Source organism: Haliotis asinina, chromosome 12 (genome assembly GCF_037392515.1).
Source record: "Haliotis asinina isolate JCU_RB_2024 chromosome 12, JCU_Hal_asi_v2, whole genome shotgun sequence".
Lineage (NCBI taxonomy): Eukaryota > Metazoa > Mollusca > Gastropoda > Lepetellida > Haliotidae > Haliotis > Haliotis asinina.
This window is the reverse complement of record NC_090291.1, coordinates 51,984,473-52,006,382: the sequence shown is the minus strand read 5'-3', so window position 1 is coordinate 52,006,382 and position 21,910 is coordinate 51,984,473. Positions and strand designations below refer to the sequence as shown.

The 21,910-nt window shown below is 38.5% G+C and overlaps 1 protein-coding gene across 2 annotated transcripts in view; it reads left to right on the top strand.

The window, feature by feature from the left end:
- LOC137257594 (uncharacterized) overlaps positions 1 to 21,910 on the top strand; it is a 32,545-nt gene that overhangs the window by 1,423 nt on the left and 9,212 nt on the right. Inside the window, exons 2-3 of one of the 2 annotated variants that reach the window (XM_067794911.1) lie at positions 15,100 to 15,161; positions 16,124 to 19,887. In XM_067794911.1, coding sequence (XP_067651012.1) covers positions 16,133 to 19,876 — 3,744 coding nt within the window. In that variant the 5' untranslated portion in view covers positions 15,100 to 15,161; positions 16,124 to 16,132 and the 3' untranslated portion in view covers positions 19,877 to 19,887. Of the gene's footprint in view, positions 1 to 15,099; positions 15,162 to 16,123; positions 19,902 to 21,910 lie in introns of both variants that reach the window. The other variant, XM_067794910.1, reaches the window with a different exon arrangement.

The window sequence follows — 21,910 nt, the reverse complement described above, 5'->3', positions numbered from 1 at the left end:
CACCTGTTATGATGCAGTTTAAATGATTAATTGATAAAACTCTCCTGCTTTTGTTGAATATTGTGAATTGTTGTAGCATATTCTGCTATCTTTTGATCATAATAGATAATTTACTCCAGGTCACTTTCCATGCAAATCAACTTCAAAAACTTAAAGGTCACATGCAACGTAAAACACAACTTTGTAGATTCCGATACCTTTAGGAATGCACTTACTGAAACAAATCATGAAAAGTGCCGATTCAGTCTATGAAGTTGAAAAACGCGATGAAAAAAAAGCCTGCAAAATCGGAGTTCAAACGATTCACTAAATTTCCCCCAGCGCTGGGGGGGAAAACTGGTTTCAACGTCTGTGCTGCGCTCCACCCATAACGCATGCGCAGTGAATAGGTTCGCGTAGCTTGAAACATTATGCATGCTCGGAGTATGAGGTTATGAGCAGTAGTCTAATCTTGGTTGTGTACACAAACAAGTAAACAATCTACTCGTTACATAAACAGGCTTGTTGATTGTAGTAAGCAGCCTCTGTCACAGAGAAAGCTCAATGTCTGGTTTATTGACACCTGTATGTCTGTCTGTCTGCCTGTCTGCTAAAGACAATATACAATAGACAGCTTCAATCATTGACCACATGCAATTTGAACCTATCAGGCTATACACCATAAACAAAATAAATTGATTTATGACTCGTGCACCCGAGTCCCGTGTCTGCCACATTATGTAATTAGGCAGATGTGATGCTTGTACACATGACAAGTTTTTATGTCTGTGGGTTGCAAACAAACTACATCCATTTTTTTGGATGACTGGATTTGATGGAAACTGGTACAAACTCTTTCAAGTCCTGCTTTGTACTTGGACGACTGACACTTTCCAGTCATGCAGTAGTTCACCATCTCTGCTGAGATGATTTTTGATTTGATCGAACTCAAATTCAGAGAACATGTAATTACAAAACCCAACATCTGTATATACATTCTTTATGGATAACAACTTATTCTAGTGTAAATGATTTTCTTTGACAATGGTATATGAATCCATACTGAAACGGTGCATCAAGTACAATGAGAGAAGTTGTTATCCATAAAGAATCTTACTTTCTTGTGACTAGCCATACTTATAAAAGGCCCATCAAACAGATCACCTTTCTGTATACACAATGAGCCCTCAGTGTATCAGCAAATGAACTAGCCAATCAGAAGTCGTCGTTACCCGTGAGTGTACAGCCACCCGCTATGACTGGGTTTGGTCTCCCGAGGGCTTCGTTTCGAGGGAAGTAAGCCCAAGTACAAAATATCGCACTTTTGAATCGCGATTGTACGCTTATAATTGCTGCTTGTTAAAAAACAAATAAACACAATGTATATTAGATGTCATGAATAAGTGATAATTGTGTTTTAATTATGTTTGATTTTTTGGTTGCATGTGACCTTTAAGTTACACCAGATCACAAATTTGATTTTGATTCCACAAATTGTCTTGCTCATTCAGAAATATATTTTAGTATTTGAGCAATGGGATTGAACAAGTTTGTCATAGACTCATATCCAAACTTAACTTAAAGCTGTTACTGCAAAGTACCTAATTGTTAACTCAAATATTGACTAAATGACTTGATCACAAATTTTTTGCTTGCTTCCCAAGGTCTTGAGTGGTGCCTAATATGTTCACCAAGGAGCCAATTCTGATGAGTGAACCAATCAAGTTGATCAGCATTATCAATCTTAGTAAATAAAGTGGTGCAAGAGGTTGTATCAAAACCGTTTAGGGCTCAGTGTAGAGTCAAAGATAAGGTGTAGTTTAAAGTTATGAACAAGGTGTAGTATAAAGTTTTGAACAAGCTCGATCTTGGGTGATAATGTTTGCTGTTATTTCAGCAATGAAACACATTGTAGCAGCATGTGTTCAGCTGGAAGATGTTCAGCAAATTGTCGGCATTATAACATCTGCTACATCAGAAAGCGTAAACATTTTTAGCATGTTGTGCAATAGTGGACTAACCATCAAAAGCATGTTTTCAAGGAAATCCTGATTTTACCAATTTTAACATTTTGAGTCATTATTTTACTGATCTTATTTAACAGTTTCATCTTGTACCAAACAAGAGTGATTCTGATAATGTATGGTGCTAGCATGGGCATTGCTGTTGGATAGTCCACTGTTGTGGAAAGAGTTATCTCTTTCGTCACTGCAATAAATAATCTTAAGAGTTTAATGATCACATGAAGATGAGGTCATGGTGTATTGTGATGGTAAGACAATATTTTGTACAATATTACTTGAATCAAAAACAATAACTTTCTGGATAAAGTACTTGGTAACTTCGGACAAAACATACAAATGATCACTCATGACATGCATGAATATTACTTAAACACAGTGGTACACCCGTCATCTCAATTATCAACTTCCCCAAACTACAACTTGCAACAATGTCAAACCATTGTGTCAAAAGGTGCCAATGCTAAATGAACACAACCTTTAGATGCATGTAATGTTAAGTTGTCAGAATCGGTAAATCTACAATCAAGGTCAGAAGAGCTTTCATTCAGTTGACAGGTCACTTCATGGGCATTTCACAGGTTCTTCCAACAGTTGTGGCTGCTTTGTTCTTACCTGGAACTGTAGTGGAAGGTTGACCAGAATTTCAGCAAGAACTTTTCTCATTCTGACCCCACTTACCATAGTTGACAGTTCTCACATGCAAATTATTTCCTTCATGTGACATATTAGTCATGTGTTTTAATAAATTCTCAAAACAAATAAGATCATGTGTTTTGATCGGTGAAAATCGTGTATTTGAACATACTCTACCTTTCTCTTAAAATGTCTAATTGTCATCAAGAAAAGGACAGCCAGTTTGCCCCAACGTCTAATGCTATTCAGTCACCCTGGGCTATTCCCAAAGAAAAGGAGCTTACTTTTGAATGTTTGTGTGTACATGACTCAAATCTGAAAGAAGTGTGTTGCTTCACTGTTTCACCAAGTGCTTTTATTGCAGTTCATGATCACTTCGTTTTTGTGTCTACACACCATCTTTGTAGGTTTCACACTTTTATGGAAAGTGTGTAGTATCAGCATAGCTGAAATGATTATGCTACTTACATTTGGAAGGATCACTGTTACGTTGTGTTGTAAGGTCATTGTCATGGATGTTTTGCATGAGGATCAAGTCAGTTTGAACAACATGTAACAATTTGTTTGTGATCTTTACACAGCCAACAAGAATGAACTTAACTTCAAGAGGTGTGTTCATTAATCGAAAAGTCTGGGCGGAATTAGATTTTTCACTTTTAGGAGCCCAGATCAAGGGATTATCCCATAATGCAGTATTATGCACTAACCACGAACAGAGTGCCCCATTCTCATACATGACTTCATTTTGTTTTCGAACTAGTAGTCGGCGGTGGTAGCTCTTAGCAAAGCTGCTTTTTTGAAAATCTGTCACAATGAAATAATTCAAAGTTAAGCGACCACATAGTCAGATAAATGGTTCATTTAAGCAGTATATGGGTCATTGACTTGGCAACATGTATGTGTCAGAAACGAAGAAAACACAAATTCAAAGGTTTTGAAACTTGTCTTGGCTTCTATTCCCAGCAGTCTAGTGGTCAAAAGGAATCCAAAGTCAGTGCCTGACAAAAAATGTATCAAAGAAATGTCCAACACATTCATTTCTCACAAAAAGCACATAGGTGAAATGTTTTGTTCAGCCAGTAATTTTGACCTTGTAAACAGCTTAAACATGTTCCTGTTAGCCTCCTTGCACAGTTGTCATGTCATTTATCTTGTTTTGCAATAGTAACATAAGGTGTTGTGAAGTACCTTCCATCTTTCCTGAAACAAATATTTCACAGCTTTCGCACAAGGCGCACTGGTGAAGAAACAGACTTTGTTGGTATTGACAGAGGTGGCATGCTCATTTGGTTTTCTGCATGTCAACTAATATTGCAGACCAATCGCAACAAATCAGTGCTATTTTAAGTTGATGATTAGATGCAATATCACCAATGTATGTTGCAAGGAGATGGTGCTTGATTGTTAAGTCGCTTATAGCAGATGCCAGAATTTTATACCCCTGTATTTTTAATACAGAAAGACATTGCTTGGAATGTCATTTGTGATTTTTTTTACGGCTGTCATGCCCTGAATTTTTAGTTACGAAATGCGATGTCGTTCACAGCATTTCTGTTGCTCAAAGGGTCCAACTTCAATATGTCAAATTAAATTAACATGCCTACTACTGATGAATTGGATCCATCTGAAGCACTGATCAACCTAATAGTGTTACTTTCTTGCTGAAAAGGGAATATTGTCAGAAATGAAGTACATGCTGATGTGAAATTACACAAACTTTACATTTCTACTTTTGGATAAGTGACGTTAATAGACATGTAATCTAATGAAAATGTACAAGTTCTGTTCTGAAATTTATGTTTCCCCCAGGATCCAAAAAGTGCAGGGTGACAGATTTTCAAAAGGTAGTCTAAGTAAACCTATCCTCAGTACTTTTCGTTACACTCCCCTACTGAGTCTAACAAAACCTTATGGGAGGTCGCGTCAGGTAACTTTTGAGATTGACCAATCAGAATCAGACCAATCGCGAAAGTGCATATTCGCACATACCTTTTAAACTTTTTATCTCGAAAAGGTTTGTACCCGAATGATTCCAAATGCTATTTAGCGTATGCTCGCATTTGGGTGATGCACACAGCGTACATACAACCATGACAACGGTGAGTAAACAGTCGCTGAAAATAGTGTTTTTGACAATATTCAAGGATGTTATGGTGCGGAAATATTAGCTAATTTTAACCATGTCAACAGAAACCCCAAAGCGTATATACTGCAGGTCAAATAACTGTGCTATGTGAGGATTTTTGTTTGTGGAGAGATCTGTGTCAGTGACCTGAATATTTTGAAAGTCCCTCCGATCCCTAAATAGTAGCCGTTGTCTGATTGGTAAAATCTGTTTAACCACTTGTGTTTGATTGGACAGTCATTGGTCGCTCAGAGGTTACCTGACGTTACCTTCTACTAGGTTTTGTTAGACTCGATGGCATGTAACGAAATACACTGAGACTAAGTTTACTTAGACTGTTCAAAAGGTGCACTCCTATTTCCAAAAGGACGTGGAGTGGTATTTTTCCAATCATTATGTTATGCTATACTGTGTACATGTAAAAGCTGAAAGAGTACTGTTATTACATTTAACTTCAAAATGACATGAAAACTTAAAACCACCAGGTGTTTATGTCTATTGTATAAAATGACAATAAGGGGGCTGTCACGTGCTAAAAAGCCCTTTGGGAAACAAACTTATGTACATGAAGATTTGAGTAACACTTTCAGTAACAATTCTTTTCGGTTAAGCTGGCAGAATGTTTCACCTAATCCACACAAAGGATGCATACCCATCAGGTGCTAACTTCCTGAAATATGGCTTCATTTCACTTAAACAAAAGGAAAAAGATCCCAAGCCAATACAAACAATAACAAGCGTATCATTTGATCCAGCTCTCCTGTGGATGAAATTGTGGCAAGAAAGACAGGCGTTAAGTGGTCATAATAGTAGAAACAGTACTTTGATATGTTTTAGTTACTTAGGAATGGTGTTTCTTCATTTTGCTTTTGTGATAAGGTTGTTATGCACCTTTCAATGCATTGACCACTTGACCCAGCATGTGAAAGCCAAGATTGGGTGAATTGAAAAGTAAAACCTAATGTGACAGAATTATCAGTTCTTCATGCTTAAAGGTTTAAACATAACTTGACCTATGTCTTCATGGAGAAATAACACAAAAAACATTGACGCATCGTGATTGAGAACTTTTGACATGATACACTGTGGCTAACAACATGATGCATGGTAAAACAAAATACATAATTGTTAATTTCATGAACTTGTCTACTAAGAGCTGTTCTGTATGTACATGTTTGCACACACTAACTAGTTCTGTGTTTGTTTTGTGCTCGGTTCACTAAAGAGCCAGTAACAAGGCTAGACTCAAATGCTCTTTAACATTTTCAGGCAGTTCACTTGCTAAACACAACAAAAATGGAAGTACATCATCTTTAAAACTCCCTGCATTCAACAATCACCTGTTAAGGGGGATTTCATTTTCTTTAAAGAAAGCAATCAGTTGCTTTTGTTTCACTGATCTCGAAAGTAGCAATAGCACTTAAAATACAATTACACAATGTTTGAGATTTGTCATATTAGGGGTTTCCATATTGTTACATCAACTGCTTCCCAGCAATAAGAAATCATGCTCAAAACACTACAATTAACATTTTTAAACTGAAAATTTCATTTTAAAATTGAACAACCCCAAAGGATATTTAAACGAAGATGTGCAGGAATAATCGTATCCATCATAATGCAACCACTAATCAATATTAATTTTAGAAATCTCATAATTTATAGATCAACCAACATTTGAAAAGAATTTGCATACACTGTACACTATTTCAAAATGAGTAGCAGTGCATTGTTATATTGTATACATTGTCTCTGGTCTTCAAAGGAGCTGTTAATCACTGCTAAAAAGACCATGGTCACAGACACAGCATTATATCAACACAAAATGTGAACCAGTTCATCACTTTTTATTTTTAACCTTAATACATATTACACATGACTAGTCCTGTCACCATGAGAAAAGTGTCTCCATATTGTAAATAATTTTGTGCACATTATCACATGACGGTAATTTGTGACAGTTCTGTATCTTGTGATACATCCTGTCCTATCAAAGGGAATTCTTTATTTCTGTAGAGCAATTTACTGTTTGCAAAAATGGTGGTTATACAAATACATGTGGCAGGATCTGACACGTTTTTGGATGTGATTCAGTGCACTACTAACACAACACCATGGTTGTCTGAAAGGGCATGGTGGAATCTACAGATATTGCACTTAATACATGATCATCACTAAGGTGAAGAAAGATTTTTACTTGTGGATGTGTTTGTGTGTGTCATAGCCCTGATGTGTACTGTATGAGAAATGTTAAGGACTGAATGACAATGGTTAATTTTCAGCTACTACATTATTACAGAGGATCAATTCTATCCATCATTAGGATTGGTCTTCAGTAACCCGTCTTTGTCATAAGAGGTGACTAACGCTGACAGGAGGGTGGTCAGGCTGACCGGTTTGGTTGACATGCCTTTGGTTCCCAATTGTGGAGATTGATGCTGATTATGTTGATCACTGGATTGTTTGGTCCAGACTCCATTATTTACAGTCACCATCTGGTAGGAATGTTGCCAAATGGAGTATTGCACAAATCAACCAACCAATTATTACCATCCCCATGTAAAGAGCAAGTGTGTCAGAGGTGATCATCTGAAAGTTATGACTAAAAACCCCAACAAATCTCTACCTTGTCCTCGTTTCCAAAGAGGGGTTCCATTGACTGACTGATGTTAAGAAGGAACTCTTGTGTGACATAAGTTTGGAAGAAGTTTGGAAGGTCAAGGAGTGTTCATCATACATTATGTATTAAACACATTAGCCTTGTCTTACTACTAAGAGAATTATCTATGATTATCTGCAATGATTTTTTTGTGTTTGTAAGAAGTTTTCAAGTTTTTACAGTCAGAATGTGACCTCATGTTGATTTGGGACTTCACAGGAATAAGTTCAGTATTTCCTGAGTTTTGTAGTCAATAATTGTAATCGCAAACCCCTGCACAAAGCTTGTGGGCAAGTACGGGACACCATCTTATATAACATTGTGCTTAAGAAATAGGCACTGATAGATACTGTGATCAAGATGATCGAAAATTCATACTGTTGAGATGCACACAGAATTATACAGTTCATGCAGTTGGGGGAGTTGCATCAGCTGTCTTGAGTTAAACATAACCTTCAGAAACACTTTCTCAAGTTCAATGTGATGTTTCATTTTGTTTTGATTATTATTTCGTCTCCTGAACTTAAACACAGACCGTAATGCAAAGGAGATTGATCAGCTGACTAATTATTTGATCAATCATTCGAGCACAAACGTTTTTTGTTTGTTTTTGATATTTACATGCAGACAGGTGCTCAGTCATCCGGATATCATCCTTGATATCTCAAGGGTATACATTCTGATAAGTCGCCACAATACCCAGGTTGTATCTTTGGCTTGGTCTGATGAATTTATTACCTCCCTTTGCTGGCTCTGCATACTCATTTCTCAAACTAACCAATCCGCTGAGCCGCTGTTACGAGAGAGCTTGCCAATGTTAGCAAATACGACAGTTGTATTTGAAGATGTCACTGATTTTTGGGGACATCATACAGACAGTTTGATAGGCCCGAAACTTTTCTAAAATATTGCAAGAATTCCTACCCCTTTTCAGAGTACCTCTGCATCATTTGTTTTGCCAAGTTTAATCAGATAATGTAAGAAGTGAAAGTGAGTTGTGATTGGTGCATACCAAATTTCACAGCACAGACAGCTGATTGGATAAAATGCCAGCTAAGGCAGGTAATAAATTCATCAGTCATCGAGCGATAGATGCATCCAGGGTATAGTAGAGATTTATCTGAGTTTGGGCTTGACGATGTAGGTCACTAAGACATGGTTAAACATCTGACCAGTCTTAATATCGTTGGTAGTGAAGGTCTCGCAGCTTGCTTGTGTGGACAGTATATTGCTCAGATACGCCGGTTCAAACTTACCAAGTGGTTTCCCCTTTAATAATGGAAGACACTTGCCGCTTGTATGCAGCGTACAGCCAGCCTTGATCCTCAGATAAGGAATGTTACAACTATGAGCTGTAGGCTTCATCTGCACAAACGATATGGCTGCACATGCTACAGCTGGAATGATGTTTGCCACTATTTTGTTAATCGATCTGTCCCAGCCTACAAATATACAGATTTCTGTTGGGGAGAAAAGCTAGAAATTGTTGACTTCCACAAATCAATATCAGTATGTTTGAAAGGTATAATTAATATGATAATAATGAACTACTGATAAGGAATTGTAGATTCAGTTCCATTGACTGAATCGATAGTTGTGACTCTTTGATGGGTTACTTTAATAAACTTTCAGGACAAACCCCTTGCAACCCCCCTATGGATCTGCCTATGATCGACCATTTATCATTGAATTGTATTATTAAAATGCACCAAATACAGAAAGTTTTGCATTTCTTTTAAAACCTCAGGATATTCTACTGTGATTGCACCTAATTAATTGACAAATCCACTAGTGACCATAAGATGTTACTTTTAGGAATAAAACTGATATGTGGAAACAAAAGTTAGGATTCATTGGTGATGGAAACAGGACTCAAACATTCACATATGGTTCAAGATAAACAGTGTGTGTCTTGTACATGAAGGTCATGTGAGATTAAAGTACTTCAGTATTGTAGCATGGATTTACCAACAGAATAATTGTACATGCAGTAATGGTGGTACAGTCTTGACTCTTCCACTGTTATCAGTGATTATCATCACACCTGACCAAAATACTTCATAATCTTGCCAAGTAATACAAGACTTCAAGATATGATCGAAATGTTATACTCATATTGGCAAATAATGTGTTGCTGTTTAAGATTACCAAATGTACTTTGTGACAGAGCAGTTTCTTGTGGGAATACTGGGAGATAGCCAGATAGGCCAAACTCCAGTTTGCAACTGGATACACCCATTAAGGATACACCCTGCAAAACAACTTTGTTGCAGTGGGGTAGTCTAATGGATAAAGCATTCAGTTGTTACACTGAAGACACCAGTTGATTCTCATTAATACAATGTGTTTTGCCCATTTGCTATATCCACTGGAACATTGCTGAAAGCAGCATAACCCAAAACTCAAGATATTTACTCAGAAGCTCACTTAAGGGTGCAACTGTTCTGATCCATTCTTTTCAAGAGTTTATGCAAAGTTGAGCATACTATATTGAACATAGTATGCGTAATGGCACAAGATTACTTTATTTAAAATTGACCAATGTCTTAAAAAGGATTGCTAGATGCTGTAGAATGTTTCTTTGGTCAGCTTGCAGGGATGGCAAATTTCTGCAAATCTGCAAATTTAAGTATATGTTAATTGATCCTGCACCCTGTTGGGGGCTAGTGTCCCCCAGACCCCCAGCAGACGTTCAGCGGAAATCACTTTCACCTGTTGCCATCCCTGAGCTTGGATCAAGTACCGTTAATGATAAACAAATGCATGTACATTTCTACTCATTCCATACACATCCTAAAGTTGGATAAATCTCGCAGATCACACTCTGAAGAATTGCAAAAGCAAAAAAATGCAGTAAGCAAAAGTACACTTACAGTGCTTGAAGTGTTGAAAGGTTGCATACAATTTTGCAAACATCTCTGAAAACAAAGTGTAGAAAGTTTCTCAAAACAAATTCAGGCAAAAATATACCATGGAGTACCAACCGTTTTGTGTCTGAGTTTGATCTCCCAAATCCAGTTTTCATGACCAGAAAAGGTCCCAAATGATTGGTGTCTTTCAGGTGAAAAGTGATGGCTTCAAGCTTTGTTTTCTTCGTCAGTGGGTGCTGGAAAGTGTAGACTGTGCAAGGCAGGTACAATAAATAAGTGCCATTGCATTTTGTTGCTGTTTGTGGGTGTTGCTTCCAGAGGAGCAAAGCATAGTTAATTGGTGTGCTTTTTCAAGTTCACATTTTATTTTCACTCTGGACACTGACAATGGATTTGCTTTGTGAAACGACTGACTACAGTTGAAGGTGAGCTACCATGCTTTGCCATCAGTTTTTCCCCTTCCCACCTTAAATAACAAAACATAACCATATGAAACTACAGGAAGACTGAAAACTAGTTTGGGTTCTTTTTACATACTAAGTTAATCTTTCCAAGTTATGGGTGGATGTATCACCAAGTTACTTAATGCCAAGCTTTTCCATCAGCAATTATTAAAATTGAGGTGTAAATTTGCTTGGGTAGAAGCACTATTTTGATACAGCATCATTTAGAGGGAAACATCTTTGTCTCATTTCAATTGAGGCATCAGCCATTCAGTCTTCAAAAGTGCTGCAATTGACTGTACCGAGTTGTGTCTAGTTGGACACTCACTTGAATCCTGTGATAATGGATCAAAATCCCATTTTGCCTTATTTTTGTCAGGGACAGTTTGGAGGCTTGTAGTTAAAGTGTTCACTCATCATGCCAAAGACTTTGGTTCAGTTCCCCACATGGATACAATGTATGAAACTCATTTCTGCTGTGATATTGCTGGAATATTGCTAAAAACAGCATAAAACTAAACTTGCTCACACAATGGACTTATCACCACATGCCTATCTCTGTTGGTTTAGCCAAAGTCATAATAGTGCTGAGGCCTGTATGAATTGAGGTTCCAGTTCCATGTTCCGCTGACATGCAGTGAACACCTAATGATAAGTGCACTGTTGGGGCCAACTTATTTCCTCTCTTATCACTAACTGCAAAATAAAACTCTAGCACATGGGTTTGAAATTCTCAATACTAGTTTGCCATGCTATACATTTATCCTGGTACACTGACACTCCTATTTTAAAGTCGATAACCATAAACTATTCTATCATTCCATCTTAAACCAGCAAAGATGCCAATCTCACAAATCCTGTACTGGAATGTCCAGTTGGGCATTTGGTAACAACACTGCCTTCAATCATACAATTTCTCAAAGTCTTTCCTTAACTTGTAAACTTGATGGAATGTTATCACTTCATTGCTTCATTCCAACATGAAGTTGAAATATTGGCCTTGTAACACATGCTTGTTAAAGGTGACTAATGGAACCTGGTGGTCACTCACTAACTTGGTTGTCAGGTCATTGGTTCCCAGATGTGCAGATTGATGCTCATGCTGTTGACCACTGGATTGTGTGGTCCAAACTGTTATTCACAGACCACCGCCATATAGCAGGAATGTTGCTGTGTATGGTACAAAACTTAACTCACTCAATCTTTCAAACATGACATAAAATGAGTCGGATGTGATGAACGTGGTCAGAAGTTTACAGAAACTTGTATACACTGGTTTAATGAATATACAACTTTGAAGTTGAAAATGATTTGGCCCATGGTTTGAAGAAGACGCCAACTCAAACAGTTTGAGTTTAGGGATTGATAGTAGGCTTGTGTCAATGATAGAGTATGAAATTTCCAGTGAAGAACAGACTCCCTCTTCAGATGCATGTGATTAATTAAGTTTTAACTCTATTCTCATTCTCACAAGATGTGTTCTCCAAAGAGCTTGAATTAAGAGTAAGTATACAGCATCTCACTATGATGTTACAAACATGAGAATGGCCCAGTCAAAAAAGCTTTGCCCATCTTCCTGAAAATACATGATTACATTCTATATGATCAAGTTATAATAAGCTACTCATGACTGATCAGATTTGTAAACTAGACTTCATATTTTTGGAGAGCAGTAATAGCTAACATTACAGTAACATGTAAGCACACTGCATGTGAAATCTGGTGTCTTCTACATAAGATGGGGACAACCTTAGGGTTAGGAGGTTGGTGAAATGAAAACGGTGCAGACATGGATACTCTTGTGAACCATTTTGGTTGTCTGGAACCTGAGGCGGCTCTGAAGTAATTGGGTAGAAGGTGTGAAAGCCCATTTCTAGAGTTCTTTGCCATCATATTGCTAGAATATTACTACAAGCTGCCTAAAACCAAATGAGATCTTTTTGTTGTGACATACATGTTTCAAGTTGATACTCTGGTAGTTTTACTGTCTTTCGATATCAGGTTTATGCATTCTTAATTGTTATTAATGTTAATACCAAAATTGTTCTTATCACAATATGGCTGAAATATTTGTGATGCTAAATATTAACTCGCTGACTGAAATGGAACAAGTCAGATATGCTGACCTTTAGATCCTGTAACTGACATTCAACTCGGAATGGCTTATTTTAAGTTGATCCAGCTTCAGACTAGACCTGATTTTTAAACTTAGTAATATGGCATTTCTATGCTTCTGCAGTTCATCATTGATAGCACTGGTAAATGATTTTAAGCTCCCAGATAGTTTCATTTATTCATCACTTAAAATATACATTGATTATTGAAAAATTGAAGATAAGAAGCGTACAATTGCAAATCAAGAGTGCAATATTATATACCTGGGGTTTACTACACTTATAATGAAGCACCTGGGATATTGAATAATGAAGCACCTGGGATATTGAGTGGAGTCAGAGCGAGTGGGTGAGCACTGAAGTGTAACAAGGATTTTCATTGGCTGGTTCCTTTGCCGGCACACTCAGGGCTCTTTGTGGTGTATAGCCTGATAGGTGAGAAATTACATGTGGTCAATGATTGAAGTTATGCATTTATTGTCCTTAGCAGACAGGCTGACACAGAAGTGTCAATAAAATTGAGTTTTGTCTGTGACAGAGGCTGCTTGTCACAATCAACATGTATTTTAAATGTAAGTCGATTATTTATTTGTTTGTACAAAACCAAGATTACCAACAAACAACTACTCCTGCTCATTGCCTTATTTTGTGTGGGTGTGGGTGTGGGTGGGTGGGGTAAATTGTGCATGAGCTATGTGCAAATGGACTTCTGTATTTCATTTATTTAGTAACAACAGTTATATCTCATTCACTACAGCCTGTGAAATATTTGATAAGAAAATTGCTCCTGTTCTATTATACGCAAGTGAAATTTGGGGCACTAACTACCATCTTATAATAGAGCAAAGAGTAAGATTAACTGATATGTACAAACAAACTTGCCATGATTCTATCTGTAGCTCTCATTATTTAACACACTACTCTATGCTGAAAGTAATTCTTGAGCCTGAAAGGTATATTTTGCAGTTGAATGATAAGTCTCTCCTGAGAGCAGTTTCTAAATTTAGAATATCCCTACATAATTTTAAAATAGCTTCATTCAGGAGAAATAAAAACGATTGTGTAACCGGGTGTATCTGTATAAATTCTAATCTTGGAGTGATTGAAGATGAATATCATGTTTTTATGCAATGTACAAATTATAATGAAATTCACAAAAAGTACTTGCCACAGCTGAATGCCATGCCTCAATGTGAACAAAGCATGATAACTACTACAGTCTAAAGATCCACACCTTATTAAATCAGTTGCTCTATTTTGAAACACCTGTTTAAGCACTACTCTTGAAAATAACATGTGGCATTGTAAAATATTGTATCTGTCAATTGTAATATAGGCCATTAGGCCCACATTACTGAATAAATGTGTCTGTCTGTCTGTCTGTTTATTAGTAAGAGTTCCCATATCTTTTGTCATACAGTCAAGGTGGTGATGATGTTAATTCAGGTCAGATGCCCAGCATTCAGTTCCTGAAGGAAATGAGTAAGGGAGAGCATTTGGGACGGGAAGGCATTATTGTTTTTTGGCCGTTTGTGTTAAGGAATCATGTACCGTGCATTAAGGGTTGGGGTGTTATGAGTAGGTGTACTTGGGTTCCATGATGTTTATTTCGTTCATATGGATTGCTTTCAGTTGTTGTAAGTTTAGACATTTCTCATCAACTATAGCAATTTGAAAGGTTATTTTATTATGCTGTGAAGGGTGTGTCTCTGTCTTAGGTAGGGTATGTGTGGCCAGCTGCCTCAGATGCAGCTCTTTGCTGTGCAAGCCAGAAACCTACGTTACAGGGTTTGCCCTGATTTTAGTTTCATGTTGTCAGCACCTCAGTCATACTTGTGAGTGTCACAATAGTGGCATTAAACATCTGTGACCTGCATTACTTTGGGCTTTTCTTCCACAGTAAGCTGGCATGCTGTAATACAATAGGAATGATATCACAGCAGCACCAAACCACCTGAAACTCTACCTGAAAACATGTACAGTGAAAGCTGTCTAAACCGGCATCTGTCCAATCCGGCAGGTTGTCAACACCGGCATATAATCTCAGTCCTGTCTGTGGCTTGTACATTTATCTAGAATCCGGCACCTTGTGTAAATTGGATTGTCTCTTCAGTCATGATGAATGCTGGTTTAGACAGCTTCCACTGTGTATGGTTTTATCTTGCACCCTTTGTAATGTTCATGCAAGAATAAGTGTTTAAACTGTTCAGATGTTTGGAAACCCTGACTGAAAGAACATTTCTTACTTTCAGATATAGAGGAGCTGACTTCTTCAAAGACTGACAATCTCATGGTTTTGTTCATTCACATTTAGGTAGGAACAAAGTAATCTTTTTAACAATTGAAGCTAGGTTTTACTGTGTTTTCATAACCTTGAGATGACCCATAGTAAACACTAAAACTTGTAACATCGAGTTGAGTATCAAGAATAATGAAATACAAAATACAGTCGAACCCTGTTTATCCGGACGTTTTGGTTTCACGCGAAAATTGTCCGGATAGTGAGATGTCCGGTTAACTGGATCAAACAAGCAAAATGTGAAAATAAAGTGAAAACAAAACATTTTCATGTACGTATGTCAATAATTCAACTGTCAATAGTAATAACAGCGAATCATCGCGTCGCATCAAACTTATGCTGTCTGCAGAAAGTAAACTTCTGGACGGGATCACATGACTTAGATCATGTGGGAGGCTATTTTTAAGTTGCATCGTGACACATAGCAGGGGACGATTTATAAGTGTTATATACAGTACAATTACAGTGTAGTTTACCTTAATCCTACATAACGTGTGTTTTTGTTACTGATGAGATATTCTCACATGCGCCAAATCCTAATGATTGACACCGTGTCACTAGTGTTTTGATGGCTAATTAATCAATTCACACCAAATGCCTTCGGATAGATTAAGAATGAAATCACCTAGTCGTGCGATGAACGGTATTGATGTGAAACATACACATGCATGCTGCGCACATCTCTCCGTCCGGATAACTGGATCATTTTTCAATGGAAATCTGTGGGAATGGTTTGAAAATTTGGCATCTGGGTCCGGAAGCGCAGGGTCTGGTTAAGTGAGTACAATTAATGAACATAAGATTCGTTTCACATAAAAATCATCCGGAAGGCGGGGTTTCCGGATATGTGGGGTAAGAGTAAACGGGGTTCGACTGTAATAGATTTTCAAGACTGAAATATCTTACTTTAATAAATTGATGCGTGTTTTTGGAAGTTTTGGAAGTGTACATGTCATGAATAATTCATTCACTTTCAGATTCAGAAGATGTCTGTGATCATTCGACTTCAAGGCCTGCCCTGGTCAGCCAGTGCATTAGATATTCGCAACTTCTTCCAAGGCTTACAGATACCACCTGGAGGTGTTCATATTATTGGGGGTGAAAAGGGAGATGCCTTCATTGCATTCAGCACTGATGAAGATGCAAGACAAGCCATGATGAAGACCTTTCAAAGTCTGAATGGATCTCCTGTACAACTCTTGCTGAGTAGTAAGACAGAGATGCAAAATGTCATTGAGGCAGCTAGAACAGGGCAGTCTGTTGATCAACCTGTAGAACCATCCATTAAACCCCTCCCAGTTGAGCCAGCAAGACAGTATGATGATCCATACACACGAGGACTGCCTAGTCAAGACAACCGGGGTGGTATGCGAGATGAGTATCCTAAGTATGGTGGTCCAGATGCTCAACATGGAGTGACGGGTAACGATCAAGCTTACAAAGATGACTATCAAAATCGCCCCCCTCAAGATGCCTGGGGTCAGGGAGGACCAGGTAGATTCCCTGATGGTGGTTACCAAAGACTTGACAATAGAGCTGGGTATGGTAGGGACCCACCAAGAGATCCTCCACACAGGGATGCATTTCAGAGGGATGCACCGCCATTTGGAGCAAGAAACCAAGGTATGCCCAGTGACAGATATCAAGAACCTTTCATGCAAAACCAACCACATGAGCAGCCATTTGGAGCCCCATTTAATAGACCACCTGGTTTAGACCAAGCACCTGTCAGGGGCAACCATGATTCTCCTTTTAATGTGAATGAACCAACAAATTCAATGGACAGGAAGCCAGATTTCCGCAGACCTGATCAGCGGGAATTCCGGCGTGGACTGGAAGGGAGAGAAGGAAGGGATGGAAGGGATGATCGTGATGGACGAAGTAGTAGAGAAGGCAGAGATAGGGAAAACCGAGAGGGAAGAGATGGGCGTGATAGAAGAGACAGGTCTGACAGGGACAGATCTGATAGAGACCGTTCAGACAGAGATAGAAGTAGATCAGACAGGTCTGATAGAAATGATCGTTCAGATCGATCAGAACGCTCTGATAGGTCAGACAGGTCTGACAGGTCTGATCGATCTGATAGGAGACCAGACCGTGAAAGAAGAGATCATTCAGAATCAAGACGTGACTCAAGAGAACCAAGAGAAAGATCTGAAAAGTCAGGTTTTGATCAAAGAAATTCCCCAATGTCAAGAGGTTCTGCAAGGCCGCCTGATGATGTTAGAGGTCCATCAGGAAGGCCTGGTCAAGACCAGTTTGTGAAACCAGAAGGGCATTTTGAAGGGAGTACTATGCCATTTACTCAGCCACCTGATTCATTTCCTCCAAACGAACCAAGACAGTTCCCTCCACGAGACAGAGGAATTGACAGACCAAGAGAGAGATTTGACACAGATATGTCCAAACCGGGAAGGTTTGGAATGGAAGAAAGACGTGTACCCTCAAGGTTCGATGAAAGATCAGATCCAGATTTTAGACCTGATCACCGAGGACCTCCTGATGGTCCACGAGGAGGAGGTCATCCATCAATGTTCCGAGATCAAGGAAATGGTTTTGACAGGGATAACAGGGCACCGGATCCTGCTTTCCGTGGTGGCCCACCTAATGATCCTGGATTTCCACAAAGACCACCACAGTCAATGCCACCACAGGGGAGAGGCAGACCAATCGAAGGAGGACCCCCAGGAATGAGGCCACCAAACTACCATGATGAAGGTTATCAAAGAGGACCAGGTGAATACCCCAAATACCAACCAGATGAAGATAAAATGAATGCTCCTTGGGAAATGGAAGGCAGATTTCCACCTAACAATGGTCCAGGTGGTCCTCCAGTGAGATCTGTACATCATCAAGATTTTCCTGAAAAAAGACCTGTAAATGGTGGACAGAAAGGACTTCTTGGCGATGCTCCTGCTATGTTTACTCCAAGAGTGCCAATGGATATGGGGATGGAGCATGATGGTAGAGATATGAACCAGAGACCTTTCATACCTGATAGGTCAGGTCCTGGTCAGTTCCGAGACCAGTTTGGGAGACATGGTGAGCCCCAAGACTTTAGAAATAATGAAGACTTTGAGGGACGACCCAAATTCAGAGGAAGAGAGATGGCTCCAAGAATGAACAGAGATTCACAGGAGCGAGGTCCTCTTCGTCCATTCATGTCTGACCACGAAAGGCGTCGACCTGATTGGGTTCCTGATGGGGGTCATGGTGGAAGATGGCCAGATGATGGTTCATCAAGAGGCCCACCAGGCAGGCCAATGGACCGAGACATGCATGATCCCAAGGAAGGATATGATGCTAGGGGACCTTATCCGCCAAGGGAAAGACCTCCAATGGATGATCAGAACAGGAAAAGACCGAGACCGGCTGAAACTGGCAACATCTATGTACATGTGAAGAATTTGCCATACACTGTTTCTTACAGTAGTGTGAGACGTTTCTTTGTGGGTTGTGAAATTCCTTTTGATGGTCTTAAGCTGATCAACAATGAGCAGGGTAAGAGAAATGGGACTGCCTATATAAGATTTGTGAATGAGGAGTCATGTTTTAATGCCATGAACCGGAATGGGATGGACATGAATGGGAGAACAATAATTGTGCACCGATGTCCTGCGGCAGAGTTTGATAAAGCTGTTGATTCATATGTACCAGATGATGACGATGATGAACCGGAACCATCAAAACGACCAAGATCTGATCAACCTGAGGATCCAGGCAAGGCTGGGTCTATTGTTATGCCTGCAGCTGGTGAACCCTTTATTGTCAAGATTTGTAACCTCCCATTAAATGTTTCTGTTGATGATGTCAAGAAGTTATTTGGTGGTGCTGGAATAAATGAGAATAACTTGACAGTTTTCATGGATTATGACACAAAAGGTATGTTCACTGGAACAGCTTGTATAGAACTTACGACTGCAGAAAACTACAAAACAGCCATGGGATTTGAAGGTCATCACATGGGCTCAAGAATTTTACGTGTCATGATGGGAACGAAAGAAGAAAAAGAAAAGGTAAAGTCATCTGAATCAAACTGTGATGTCAAGTCTCACATTTCTCCTCGTCAGGGTGACAACACCGATAGTGAAAAGGGACAAGGTGAGGGGGATTTTCCTTTTGTTTGTATTCATATGCTGGGCCTGCCTCCTCAAGCAACATACAGAGAAATTCGTGAACTTGTCAGTGGCTTGGATGTTGCTCCACGTGGTGTTCAGATTTGTCATGATGGGTTAGGAAATCCAATTGGAGAAGGATTTGTTGAATTTACTAGTAAAAAAGACTGTAAAGAATCTTTGAAAAGAGATCAGCAAACGATAGGACCAAATGTTGTAACAATAAAACCCATACTGAAGTCGGAAATGATCACCAGACTAAGGAATGCAAGGAGTCTCAACACCAGCCGACCACCTGGAGGACCAGGAGGACTTGCTCTGAATTCTCCAGTAAATGTCAAACCTATACCGCCAGGTGTGCTGAAGAGACAATGGGTATACTTAAGATGTTCTAATCTCCCTCTTCAAGTGACAATTCGTGAACTCTTGGGATTTTTCCACCAGTACAATCCTGTACCCGAGTCAATCCGCCTTCACTACACAGGGGATGGAAACCCAACAGGTAATGCTGTCGTTGGATTTCCTACCAAGGATGAAGCATCTAAGGCAATGGCTGACCTGAATGGAACCATGTGTCGTCGAAACAACGTCATCATCCAGCCAGCCAACTCATAACAGAAGTTCTGGTAGGTACCAATATGTAAGTACAGTTACTGAGGCTAGATGCACTATCAACTATGAAACTTTTCTCATCTATTATGGAAATTGAATAATTCAGACTTTCTGCTATTTTTTTGAACTTTTGACAGGGAAATTGTAATATCCATGTTTGGATGGCAAGGAGGTTGCTTCCATACAGAAAACCAATTAAACTGCAACTGCTGCAAAGGAGCTTGTTTAAGCTTATTAGTAACAATTTCACAACTAGTACATTTATCTTTTCTATGAATTGTTTGAGTGGTATTCTAGATGTTTATGGATGATCAACTTCTTTATTTTCACAGTAGCTACCTTTTGGTATAGTTTCTTTTATGCTTGAAAATGGTATAAGAAACTATACTGAAACATAGCTACTGTGGAAAAAAAGAAGTTGATCATCCAAACGTTTTGTCATTGATCTCTTCTAGTTATGTAAAAGCATGCAATATCTCTTTATCCATTTGAAATGTTGAGCAATATGTAAGTGTAGGCGATGAAGGTGAGTGAAAAAATGGTTATATTTCAGTTCTGAAACATGGTATGTGTCATGGCCCAACCGTTACCTTTGTTTTTTAATGGATGTATGGGTAATAGTGTGCAAAGGGATTTAAGGGTGTTTTGTAGGTGCTTTAATACCAAATCTGAGACAAGTAAATTTAATATGCTTCTGTTTTAGAAAACAGGGTTGTCAATAAAGAATTTATATATGTTATATTTTTTTTACAGTGGTTATAATGCCATGGTGAAAATATGAATATCTCAAAGCATATAACAGGATTGTACTCAGTCAATTTGCAGTGTCTTGAATATTATTGTCATCAGCACAGACATCAGTGAAAAGAAATCAGCATATCTGTTGTAGTTATGAAAAGCTTCAGTTATATATTTCTACTTTAAAAAGGGGGCCATTCTTAAATGAAAGTCAGTGTGGTCGTAGTAATTGTGCCGAATCGTGTCTCATAGTTCTGTTGGAATCTGGACCATGTCATTAACCTAGAATTGCTTATTTTCATATTATTTCAACCCTTTTTATTTTGTTTGGTTATTGAAGTGATAAAAGTAAGTTACCTACAAAACTGAAGATTTTTTAATCAATTATGCAGCCAAACCATAGTACTGGTGAAATACAGTTGGAGGTAGTTTTAAACAAAAAAGTCAGGAACCTACAAGACTGAAGATATTTTATTTTAAACCGCAAAACCATTTTTTAATCACCCAGTGCTGTGTTCCACTGGAGATATTGGTTGTCTGAGTTGAAACGATATCTTCTAGGAGCTATCTTTTTGACAGCAGATATTCAATATTACCCTGGCATCATCAATTACATGCCTCACAATGCTATAACATCTAAAAAGTGATGACATCACAATGCTATGGCATTGCTGCACTGCAAGTCTAATGAAAGTACCTTATACAGAGATGTACAGTTTCTTTGAAAGCTTTTGAAGAGTGTTTTTATGGTGATATTTAGAAACTCAACCTTATGTCTGCTGACATTATTTATATCAACATTCGTTGATGAAAGTAGCAATATCATGAGCAAGCCTCGGATATTTGTAACTTTAACAACTTGATATAATTGACATCAGTAGACAGGTTGCAGTGTTCACGAATAGTGTCTGACCCTTTGACAAATCCGTCAGATTTGCAAACAGTCAGACAGAAGTTTCCAACCTGCTGGCCCCAGTGTCTGACTGAATATATCACAATAACTTTGTCTGAAGTCGTTATTTGTGGCATGTGACACTTGTTCGCTGTTTATATATTTATGTTTATCATGTTTGTCATTGTATAATGTTAATAATTTAAACGCCAATTATGAGAAATGTTAAATTTGAAATGTGTGTTTAATTCTATTCTGTGGGTCCTGTGAATTTTTCAGTGGGTCAGACAGACATTCGAAACTTACAGGACCCAATGGCCTGTTACTTCAAAACTTCATTCGTGAACACTGAGGTTGGGGAGATTCTCTATATACCTGAAATACATTTGAAAGTGGTCTTAAATGAT